The sequence below is a fragment of the Trichinella spiralis genome (genome assembly GCF_000181795.1).
Source record: "Trichinella spiralis strain ISS 195 chromosome Unknown Scfld4, whole genome shotgun sequence".
NCBI lineage: Eukaryota > Metazoa > Nematoda > Enoplea > Trichinellida > Trichinellidae > Trichinella > Trichinella spiralis.
The window spans coordinates 2,779,384-2,790,497 of NW_003526943.1; the positions used below are offsets into that span (position 1 = coordinate 2,779,384).

The 11,114-nt window shown below is 31.5% G+C and overlaps 3 protein-coding genes across 3 annotated transcripts; all 3 read left to right on the top strand.

Annotated features, from left to right (window-relative positions):
- The first annotated feature begins 2,524 nt into the window (after nucleotides 1–2,524).
- On the top strand, nucleotides 2,525–3,855 carry Tsp_00677 (conserved hypothetical protein). Its single transcript, XM_003376454.1, has 2 exons — nucleotides 2,525–3,560; nucleotides 3,800–3,855. The coding sequence occupies exons 1-2, from the start codon at nucleotides 2,525–2,527 to the stop codon at nucleotides 3,853–3,855; spliced, it is 1,092 nt and encodes a 363-aa protein (XP_003376502.1).
- Nucleotides 3,856–5,484: 1,629 nt separating this feature from the next.
- Tsp_00676 (ATP-dependent RNA helicase DDX19B) lies at nucleotides 5,485–5,793 on the top strand. The gene has a single exon (XM_003376455.1). The coding sequence runs from the start codon at nucleotides 5,485–5,487 to the stop codon at nucleotides 5,791–5,793; it is 309 nt and encodes a 102-aa protein (XP_003376503.1).
- A 4,187-nt stretch (nucleotides 5,794–9,980) lies between these two features.
- On the top strand, nucleotides 9,981–10,820 carry Tsp_00675 (ferredoxin, 4Fe-4S). The gene is made up of 3 exons (XM_003376456.1): nucleotides 9,981–10,016; nucleotides 10,153–10,288; nucleotides 10,561–10,820. The coding sequence occupies exons 1-3, from the start codon at nucleotides 9,981–9,983 to the stop codon at nucleotides 10,818–10,820; spliced, it is 432 nt and encodes a 143-aa protein (XP_003376504.1).
- The last annotated feature ends 294 nt before the right edge of the window (nucleotides 10,821–11,114 follow it).

The window sequence follows — 11,114 nt, forward strand, 5'->3', positions numbered from 1 at the left end:
TTAATCTTTCCATTGCTATTCATCAATGGAGTAATAAATTAATATAGTGTATAAGTTTGAAAAATGTATCGTTTTTCTCGAAAGTTATCTTTGGAATGGAGAGTGCATATATTTTACTAATTTCTATATATTAATATGTATTTTAGCATTAATAGTAAAATCTGCTATTTCCATGTAGTTATAGTTGTGAATATTTCACTATTCGTTGTATAATGCGAATACAAATTGTAATAAAATGTAAAGTGAATTTTATTAAAATTTCATAATCATATATAACAATAACCGTGTGAAGTGAAGATTAACTTAAGATATGTTAGAATGTGCTAAATTATTGAAAAGATGGGTTGATTTTTTCTTTTTTTTTGAAAATTTCAAAATATGATGAGGTCGATGAATCATTAACAAGTACACACACACAAATATATATATATATATATATATATATATATATATATATATATATATATATATATATACATCACCGGCATTAGAGAATTGGTTTTCATTCTAGTCGCATCTTCCCGCGGTTGCGTCTTTTATTTTTAGTCCGCCTACGTAAGCAAAGATATTTCTGGATGCCAGAAAGCACCTGATGTTGGCAAGCTCTGATTGATTCGTAGCAAAGAGACGCGTCTGTCAGCTATGATGACGTCTTTTAATGTGTTTCAGAACGATCAAGCAAAATCGAGTGCGACCAGTTGAGGAAGCAAATAACGACCTATTAGATTGATGCGATAAACAGAAGGACCAGAAATCTTTGAAAAATGTTTATTAATGTTGTTTTTGTGCAAGCGCTTTAACCATAAAATTTATTACTTACTAAAACTAAGCTGCCCTTTTCTTTTGCACAAACTGCTTTCCGCACACTATTGGGAAGCGTTGTTTCTATGCCATGTTTTATTGTTTCCGTTTTTGTTACACGCTAAAAGATAAGTAGTTGAGGAAAAAAAGTTACTACTATTCATTCAGATTATTTTATTACGTAGTATTGAAGTTTTGCTTTATTTTTTTCATTTTTTGTTTATTTTATTATATTTACTGGGGGTTTTAAAGATTTCTTAACTGAAAATTTTTTACATATAATCTTCAACTGCATTGTCTTATTGTTCTATATATTATTTTAAGGTATGTGAGTTTAAAGCACAACCATATATAATATAATTTAAAATTATTATTCACTAGAATACTGGGATGTTTATTTGTTTTTTTTTTGATTATCATGCACTTTTGTATTTTCATCTGTTGCATATGCAGTAGTGTTTTTTTTTCTTCTTTTGTGCAGATTGAGTTGTAAATATTACTACCTGTTGTTTGTCAGCGTTTCAGTTGTACCAGCAATTGTGCAGTGCGTAAGAGGGATTACAACTGAATTATGTCATTTACTCGCTTATTATTAAACGGTTATAGGTTTAATCCATTTCCGTAAACTCGTAATTCGACCAAATCTGCTTTCAGCTGCAGCTTTTGTTGTTTCTGGCATGTTGAACGTAAAAATATTCTACTAAATTTAAATAACGAATTATCAACATAGATAACAACAATAAAAGCAGATTCCATTGTTTTGTTAAGTAATCGCAGTTTGTTGTTTTTTTCTAATTGTTTCATTTACGCGACGTATTAGCGTTGGAAAAGCAGCTATGTTTGTTTACAAGCATGCAAAAATGTAATTTGCCCAGAGTGTTTAGCATTAATTAATAATAATGAATTCATTTGTTGACTGAATTGATGATTCAGTTTTTAAAATTCAGAAAAAATAAGTTGATTTCACTTTTATCAGTCAGTGTGCAATGCAACGTTGCAACAATCACCAACGTGACGCAAACGAGAATATATGTAAATTATATTCAAAGCATGCAACTGCCTGAACGTCATTTGCTTCATTTTCAAAACTGTAAAACTATTGATTATTGGTGAAAGAAGTAAAAAAAATTTCTTTTTTATTTACATTTCTATTTTTACTCCCTCATACAGTTATACAGTTTGAAAAATTTTCCCTCCTGCACAATATGCTCACAATGAATGTGTATCATGAAAAAAATGAAAAATTTTTGAATCAGTGCAATAAAATAGAATGAATAAGAAAAATCACTTGTTTGTTGAATTATTCATTAAACTTTGAACACAGGTAAAAGTTATTCAAGTGGTGTTTTTGTAATTACACTTTAAAAAACGGTGAAGTGTAAGCATGAAGAAGAAACTGTAGGAAAATTTTGTTAAATGCATGATATTTGCACATGCCAATGTTTGTCATTGACCTTTTACACGAGCCAGTTGAAATCCGCAGTTAAGTTTCTGTGTGATATGTGTTGTGCAAATGGTGAAGTGATCGATTGGTTCCAAAGGGACATTGATAATTTATCGATATTTCTGATATTGTTTTTTTTCAAAAAACGATATATTTTAAATTTAATCCAACCCTAGTTCAATTCAACTGAATCGAATATTGAATAATTGAATATTTTCTTTTTAGGAATCCATGCTTTGCAGGTAGACATCTGGTAGTGATATTGAGTTGGCTTGTATGATGACAGAAAATTTGAATAGTTGTACATTGAATAATGAAGAAGAGCAGTTGTTGAATGTTGAAAAGAAAGAGAAATGGGAAAATTCATCAACGGAATACTGTGAAGAAGAGCATGATAATAATGATAAAGCTGTTGGACGTTTAAATCTGGCATCTTGGAAACGGACGAACGATGACAGTGTTGGAGATGCTGGCAAGAAACAGGAGGAAGAGGAGGAGGAGGTCGAGGAGGATGCTGCTGATGCTGCTGCTGCTGTTGATGCGACAAAGATCGACGACAGCTTAAACGGCAGCCTGAAATTAGCTACATGGAAGCGTGATTTGGCAAGCCGGTCGAACGGTGGGTTGGTATCTTCACGAACAGTGCCGTGGTGTTTGCGTCGAGGTTCAGTTAAAACCGGAGTAGTGTCCCAGATTGTGGAAGCACTGCGTGAAAACAGAAAACTGGACGAAAATTGCTGCTGCTCATCGTCGTCGTCGTCGTCAGCTCAGCTTGGCTGCTGCTATGCGACAACTTCTGCAAAAGACAGCAAATATTATTACTACGCCAATCGACGATTCAATAATTCCACCCCTGCTGCTACTGTGGCCGCTTCGGATTCATGCTTGGTCCGGACGTTGATTTCCCTGTACGAAAGGGGTACTGTAGATCGTGTCGGACCATTGAAACTTTACCATGCCCAGATGTACAAAAGAGAGTTGAATCGAATCACGTCCCACAACTTGGGTCAAGTTTTGCGCAAAGCTAAACGCTTCGACCAACTTTTAAGCGGTCCAAGACGTCATTCATTAGATTCAAATCAGTTTTTTGATTCTCTTGTTGACAATAACTATCAGAATCCAGCAACGACAACAACAACAACAACAGATGGGAAAGGATTAATAATTGATAATCAAGGTCAAATCCGATGTCGAGCAATGTCTACCTTTTTGGATGAATCTTTCCCAACCAATCGTCCGGATGTTCTGACCTGTCGACTGCGACGTCAACAATCATTTATACGTGCTGTAACAGGAAATAAGCTATTAACATCAGGTGAGCTAATTTATTTTATATATTTTTTTCATTACATCAAAAATGGACTAGTTATTCAACGGCATTCTTATTGTATTTATAATTAAATGAATCAACCATGCTAGAAGTAGTCATTCTTTTCTTGCATCTTCATATCCAGTCAGATATTCAATACACACGTGTGCGCATTTATACGTATGGTATATTTGTCTCTGATTTTATTATTATCTCTTTATAACTAAATTATTACTGTTTAACAGTTTGCTCCAGATTTTGGAAGAAAAGTCAAAATATCATTGACAGGTTTATCTATTAAGGTAAACTAGCTTGCAGAAACAAGAAAAGAAAATTTTTCGCATGCATACACACATACATCTGTGTGCGCATGCATGATATAATGCAATTACAAATAATTAGCGTTCTTACGAAATAGCGTAAATCTTAGCCTAGCAATTTTTTAAATATAAATAAATATATACAATGACATTAACAATTTTATTTGATCATCAAAGAGACACTTTTCTTCTTTTATAGCATAAAATTGTAATGCTGAATAAGGACGTCAGTCTCTTTTTCTTTCTATAGCAAAATTTGTTAAATTACATACATTTGAAAATAGTCATAATTATTTGTTGCGCAACTTGAAAATTGAATACTAATTTTCAATAAATTAGAAGATTTTTCATTTTTATTTTATTACAGATTTTTTTCTTTATTGAACATTTTACAACTTTGATAATCAGTGATAAAATGTATACAAAAATGATATTCAATTCAAATTATATTGTTAAGTGTATTTTATCGATGTTTCAAATACATTATTTTAAAATGAAATTATTATACTGTTGTTATGTTAGATAAATAAATAAAATTGACATTCGACAATGATGCTATTAAATATTTTCATTTCAAATTATATATTTGTTTAAACTGCATCGTAAATCTCTGAAAAATTAACGTGAATTATATTCAAATTATAACGTATAAAATAGAATATGTAATATAATTATATGGTAAAATTTTTATTGCTTTCTTTTTGACAAAAGTTTACTAAAAAGCATTTGGCAATGTTAAAATTGGTAATGTATACTTACATTTCTATTTGCACTTTGATGAAATTCTTTATCTGCATAAAAACCAGTCAGAAGGCTGTAAATCAGGTTAATGCTGATAAGCTCGCCAATATCTGAATTAATTAATTAATTAATTAATGCTATTTTTGATGACAAACGAAATTTTTCTTTTTTTATTTTATGCATTATATAAAATGTTCCAAACATTGTGTGAAACATTTCAACATTGTCAAAAGCAATATCATTCTTTGCTGGTTGCTATTAGTTTCAACATTGTTATCACAAAAGATGCGGATATGCTTTCAAAAAGAAAATTATTATTATTATAAAAATTTCAACATTTTCAACAGCAAATTAGCAAACTTATTATTAATGCAAAGCTAGTTCTATATGTTTACAAAAGTAACCGTTATGAGGTGCCTGAAAATTGACTTGACTTTCAAGTTGCAATTATTAGAGTTTCACAAAAATGAATGTCAAGTTTTGCAAATAAAATAATTTATTAATCATAAAAGTAAAATCTATTTTCAAAGATCAGTCTGCAAAACGGACAATTGCAGCAGTATATTTCATTTTTATTGTGTGTTATTATGATAAGTGTCAATGGTGAAAATTATTATTCAATTTGAAACAATTTTTCTTATGAAAAATCGGTATTCGGGTTATATTTTGTCAATTGCTTGTCGTTGAAGCGACAGTTTGAAAAATTGTCTCAGCGTTCGCTTAATCATACGTCTGAGCTTCAAAATCAAACGATGACAGTGATTGTAGTTCTAATTTTGCTAGCAGTGGTTAGTTGCATGCAGCTTCTGCTTCTTTTTCAACTTTTCAAAAAACATCACTGTTTTTCCAAATGAACTCTACAATAATGCATGCATAAATATGCATATGCATATAATTGGATGATGTGTTACACAGACATACGCTTGACAAGTTCAAATGTCCGTAAAATGCGTAACACATTTCCGTGTCATTGCAACACTTCTGATGGTCATCACAATGGCGGAAAACACAACATGACCGGTGTTGGAGAAGCTTTATTCCCAGTTTCCACAGACACTTCCAAAAACGTTATCATTGAGAATGTTTGCCAGCAATCATCAATGCTTATTTTAATTCCTTGTTCACTTCACACCATTCATACTATTCACGCATTTTTGTGCAGTTTATTGTCCAAATGACAATTTTCAAAGAAGACCAGGGTCACATTTTTTTCCTCTCACCACTCTGTTAAAACCGTGCTCTAAATAAAATTTTACATTCTCTCAACATGCATAAAATCTAAAAAAAACCAAGCCAACTTTACTCTTTTCTCTTATTTCACACTGGCAAGTTTGCACTTAGAATTGGAAATTGTTTCACTGTAATATTCAACCTTGTTCCTTTCCTCACAAATTGTAAATGCAATTTCAATGAATTACTTAACATAACTTTGAGATGATATGCTAATTTAATAATAATAATCCAAGTTTAGTTTATAAATTGCTCTTTTTCGCAGATTTCTTCTTCATCTTTTTGTTATATACATATATATATATATATATATAACAAAAAACTTCGCCTCATTCTCATTCTTGTCATCTACGGCTGCATGTTTTCATCGTTGATCATGATTGTCTGTTTTACTGTATATGGCATTGTTCATTTTGAAACTGCATTTTAAACTGTTCGTTTGTGCAGGGTGCCACTATTGCAGGTCAGCTGTTTTGCAAATTTTTTTAGATTATTATTTTTCGTAAGCAGTTGAAATGAGAATGGCTAATTATAAGCAATTGCCGGCCAAAAGAGCAGAACTTCTTGTTGACAGCCTTTTTTAGAGCAGTAAGTTCATTGAGTTTTTTAGGTCATTAAAAGTTTGAAATTTTCAACCCAGCTATTGCGTCAGCAGCACACTTCCTTAACTATATAAAATGAACATATGCTATTGTTGAATGATGTGTTTTTTTCTGAATGTAATGGCCTTTTTAGCGACCAGTTTTATTGTCAATTTGACAAATAATTACAGTATCCGTGTTCAAAAGGCTAAGATGATTATAATTTAGTTTATTGAAGGACACTTTTGTGAATTTAAATGTGCTTGCACAGAGATTGATCAGTTGACATACGGAAGTGCACCAAAAAAGGACAAATGTGATGATTGTTTATTGTTTAAGAATATGCTTAGCAAATTATGCTTGTGTATGCTTTTGACCTTCGGGAAATGAATTTTCTTTTTCTGACCTTGCAGCATAATTTTGGCGTTTTTTTGGGAATGTATATATATATTTTTTTCTTAAATGAAGAATTGATGACATGACAGTTCACCTTCTGATTGATAATAATTACACGAGATGTTTCGGTTGTTGTTGATAAGCACTGCTGCACTGATCGTTGGTTGTTCAATTGTAAGAATGCCAAAGGTTACGGCTGTCAATTGTATTGGTTGTTAATTTTTTATGTTGCAAATTAAAAAGCGAAAGAAACAATTGTTGTATGCCTTTTTTTTACTTTTTCAACCTTTGTACACTTGAATGAAAATTTGCAGTTTGCTCGATTATATGCACATATTTGTTGTTTTGGAATGTTTTGCAAATTTTATTTTGTAAAGATTTTTATAAAATGTGAAAACGAATTTTTAAAGAAATACACTTTTTTGAAATCATTCACCGATAATTATTTTTGTTTTAAAATATAAATAAATGAATTGTTTATTAGCTTGATATTCATACATTGTTTTGATGATTGGTTTCGTTTGCAGTTTATAAATTTAAAAATAAAAACAAAGATAAGTTCAGCTCATTTATTAAAAATAGTTATGAAATTATTTTTAAATCAAAAGAATCTATATATATAGTCGTATTGTTTTTGAAATAAGTACCACATTGCAACGTGCTGCCAATTGCATAAACTGTTGGCCAGTGTTGTCGTCGATTATTAACTGCTGAGTTATCTAACTTATTTTTTGCTCTGTAATGTAACACACTTACAGTGCACGTCGCGACAGGTCAACAACTATCGCGATTGTTGTCAACTCTGTATACAGTAATGAAATGCAAGTACTATACAAAAAAAAACAGTGCTGCACATTAAATTCAAACCAAACTAAGCTGTAGTTAACTGAATTTTTTTGAAATATTTTTTTTTCTTCATATAATGTTGAATAACTGAAAGAATATTTTTTCAAAGAATAGCAAGAAAAAATAGAAAACGTTACAGCAATTGAAGTGAAAGTGATTTGAATTTTAGCGCCCTACTGCGTGCTTAATGTGATAAAGCTAGCAGCGCAATTTTTGAAATGTGCGCGTGTTGTTGTTTAATTTTTTTTATTTTACGTTTCAAATTACGTCACTGCAAAATGTAAAAAATGGACGAACGTAGTGCTTTTGAAAAGTTTTAGCTCAATTAAAGATGAAATATTTTCCACTTTTCGAATGCTGTGCGTCTGAAGTGTTGTGTAAAATGATAATATTTCTTCAAAAAGACTATAAAGTACGCAGTTTGAAAATGATGTTTTTTGTCGGAATCGTCTATTGCACGATAAAAATTTATTTATTATTTTTTTGTTGAATAATTTCTGACATGGCAAATGTGTTGGATGAATTTGGATTTTTTTTATTTTCTTTTTTGAAAAATTGCGTCACTTTTTGAAATGTATTTTTTCCAAAGTGTCATGCTACAGTAACTTTTTCGAAAGCAAATGTTTGTCAGTTTGAAAAGTGATAGTTGTTTTTCTTTATATTCTAATTTTTTTTAATTTTCTCTCTTTCTTTTCACAACTTTGTCGCTTCCGTTTCAGTCATGCTTGACGTGATCATGTCTATGCTGCACAGATGACGTCAAGTGACGCTTTATTCACAATTCTGCCGTTGATTCAGCCACCACCACCACCACCCCACCACTGGCAAGCAGGCAACGTTGTGTTTTACCGCTTTTGCTCTGCTTCACGTTTACTTAACATCATGCATACACATGTGTAATAATATCTATATGTATACACTGATTGTGATGTGCTTGTAGAAAAATTGACTAGCTGATCATCATGAAAGATAAAATCTTAGTACAATTTTATCACACAGGCTATGTTGTTGTTGTTTTTTTAATGACATATTAATAATAATGCTGCACAAATTGGTGAACTGACTAAAATATTGATGCTGCTCACGGTAATTGTTGACTTTCATGTTGTACTTTTTTTTTAAATAACGAGATTAATAATTGATTTCAACATTTGAAATTTCTCTTTGATTTGATAATAATATTACATTACGATTGCATGATTGATATATTCTTTTGATATATTCTTCTTCTCTTTCTTTTATTTTTGACAATGACATACATATTAAATAAATTTGAAATTATTTCAATTTTTAATGATAAATTGTAAAAAATTAATCACATAATTTGTTTTTTCTTATGTTACTTTCAAACGATTCATATTTAACAACTGATATTAGACATTCTTTTTCACTTTTTGTAATAAAGCTTGAAATTGATTTAAAAACTGAAAAGTAATGTTAATGCGTGTTTTACTTTTATACAGCGATTGAAATTGTTTTTTTTAATAAATAATGTGCCATGTGTTATTTTATTTTTAAAATTATTGATTAATTGGACAACGGATTTTATGAATGAATGAAAGAAAAGATTTTTCTTCTGATTGTATGAAACGTTAGTTTCTTTTTTCTTCTCTCACCACTGCATTGTAATAATAGTAATGATTGTTGTTGTTGTTGTTTCGCTTTTTTTAATGAGACGGTTGGTATTAGTTTAATTAAGATGCTGTGGGCAACAATGGAAGTCGTTAAGGTTGTTTTGTTTTGAATATTTTGAGCTTCAGATGTTGGGGATTTTGATCTTTTTCATCGCATGATCACGAACAGCAGAGATCTCTTGTCCTTAGCATCTGCGGGATTAGCGGGATGAAAACGCTACGGACATGTGTTTCAATATTTTACCAACGGCTGCTTTTTGTTTGCGTTAATAATTAATAAAACTACAACCGTATAACGACCCGACTAGTGAATATTGTTTGTTCATTTTTCTTTTCCAGATCTTAAAAAATTTTCAATTATTACCCAAGTGAGCTTTTTGAAAATTTGGTGCATTGGTGGGAAAATGACAGCTGTCTCTCCACACCCATTCCCGAGTGTTGCGGTGTGGCAAATATGCAATTTGTTTACAGAAAGCGGGAGCTAGTGATTTGGCGTCAAATTTATCTGGCCGTGTCGATGCGTAAACAACCAATATGAATGCCGTTTGAATGTGAGAGAAATAAGAGGAGTATATAGGGGCAGTGAGTGAGTGAGTGAGTGAATAAGTGAAGCTGAGAGGCAGAGTTGAAACCAGTGGACAAAGCGGCTACTGAGGGACAGAGATGAATAATACATACATGGCAATTTGTTGTAGTTGTCCAATTTGTTTGTTAGTTTATTGAAATGATCTCTCTGCTTACTGTACTTGAGCAGATGCTTCTCATTTGGGGGTCAATTTTGAATTGATCACTCCGGTGCTACTGATTTACTGGTCGATTGGTATTGTTTTTGTGGACAGTGGTCTCGCAGGTTGTATGCCACGGTGGCGAGCATGGCACGCGAAATGACCTCTGTAATCGTTCCAATTGCATCGATCCAATTGACATGCTTGCTTGCTTGCTTGCTTTACCGGCTTGTATTGGGCCGGATGACCGTTGGCTGGACAGTTATCGATTGTTGAATATGTCGATTCACAAGCTTTTATATTGTTGCTATTGCTTGCGTTTTGCTAACGTGTACGCGCCTCACTTGTGTGTATGTGTGTGTGTAGGGGGGAGGTGATGCTTTTTCAGCTAGCGTCGGTTTTTAATGTTAAATTGATTATACAATACAAGCTTTGCGTGGTTTTTTTTGTTTTATTTTCCAACAAAATTGATTCTTATTAACGTTGTTGTCACATTTTAATAATACAATTGTAATTGTGTTTATTATTTTTAGATATTGATACAATAAATGAATATACTGATCAGAGCGGTTCATCGGTGAACGGAGATTATCCGGCGGACGGCAAAAATAACAAGCAAAGTACAAATAGATCAATGCCGAATGGCAACATTTTATCATCACAAGCAATTCAAAACGGGCGTCGTCATTCCACTTTGAAACTAATGGATGCTCTTGGCAAAGTCGAAGTGATGGAAAAATCTCTCCTTGCCAACGGTAACGCCGCCATTCCATGCTCTTCACAAACAACGTAAGTGCAAAAAAAAATTTATTATTTCTTTCAATTGAATTTTATTCATATTCTTCAATACACTGCATTTTTGCAACTTATCATCACTGTATTGTTGATGAAAAAATTACATGCAATCAGTGTTAAAATAGCATTTTTTAAGCATTAATTTTTAAATTAAGATGAAAAAACAGAAAATTAAACTCCTTTTTAATTTTAATTTTGTCCAATCATCACTTTATCTTGCATAAAAATACAACTAATGCAATAATGTATAATGTTTACATGTGGTGAAATTTATTGGATAAATTGAAAAAAT

Excerpts from the sequence above, each read along its gene's own strand:
- Tsp_00677 (XM_003376454.1), top strand. The coding sequence starts at position 2,525 with ATGACAGAAAATTTGAATAGTTGTACATTGAATAATGAAGAAGAGCAG. Across the intron at positions 3,561-3,799 it reads AAATAAGCTATTAACATCAG|TTTGCTCCAGATTTTGGAAG; the intron begins GTGAGCTAATTT and ends ACTGTTTAACAG.
- Tsp_00676 (XM_003376455.1), top strand. The coding sequence starts at position 5,485 with ATGCATAAATATGCATATGCATATAATTGGATGATGTGTTACACAGAC.
- Tsp_00675 (XM_003376456.1), top strand. The coding sequence starts at position 9,981 with ATGGCAATTTGTTGTAGTTGTCCAATTTGTTTGTTA. Across the intron at positions 10,017-10,152 it reads GTTGTCCAATTTGTTTGTTA|GTTGTATGCCACGGTGGCGA; the intron begins GTTTATTGAAAT and ends GTGGTCTCGCAG. Across the intron at positions 10,289-10,560 it reads GGATGACCGTTGGCTGGACA|ATATTGATACAATAAATGAA; the intron begins GTTATCGATTGT and ends TATTATTTTTAG.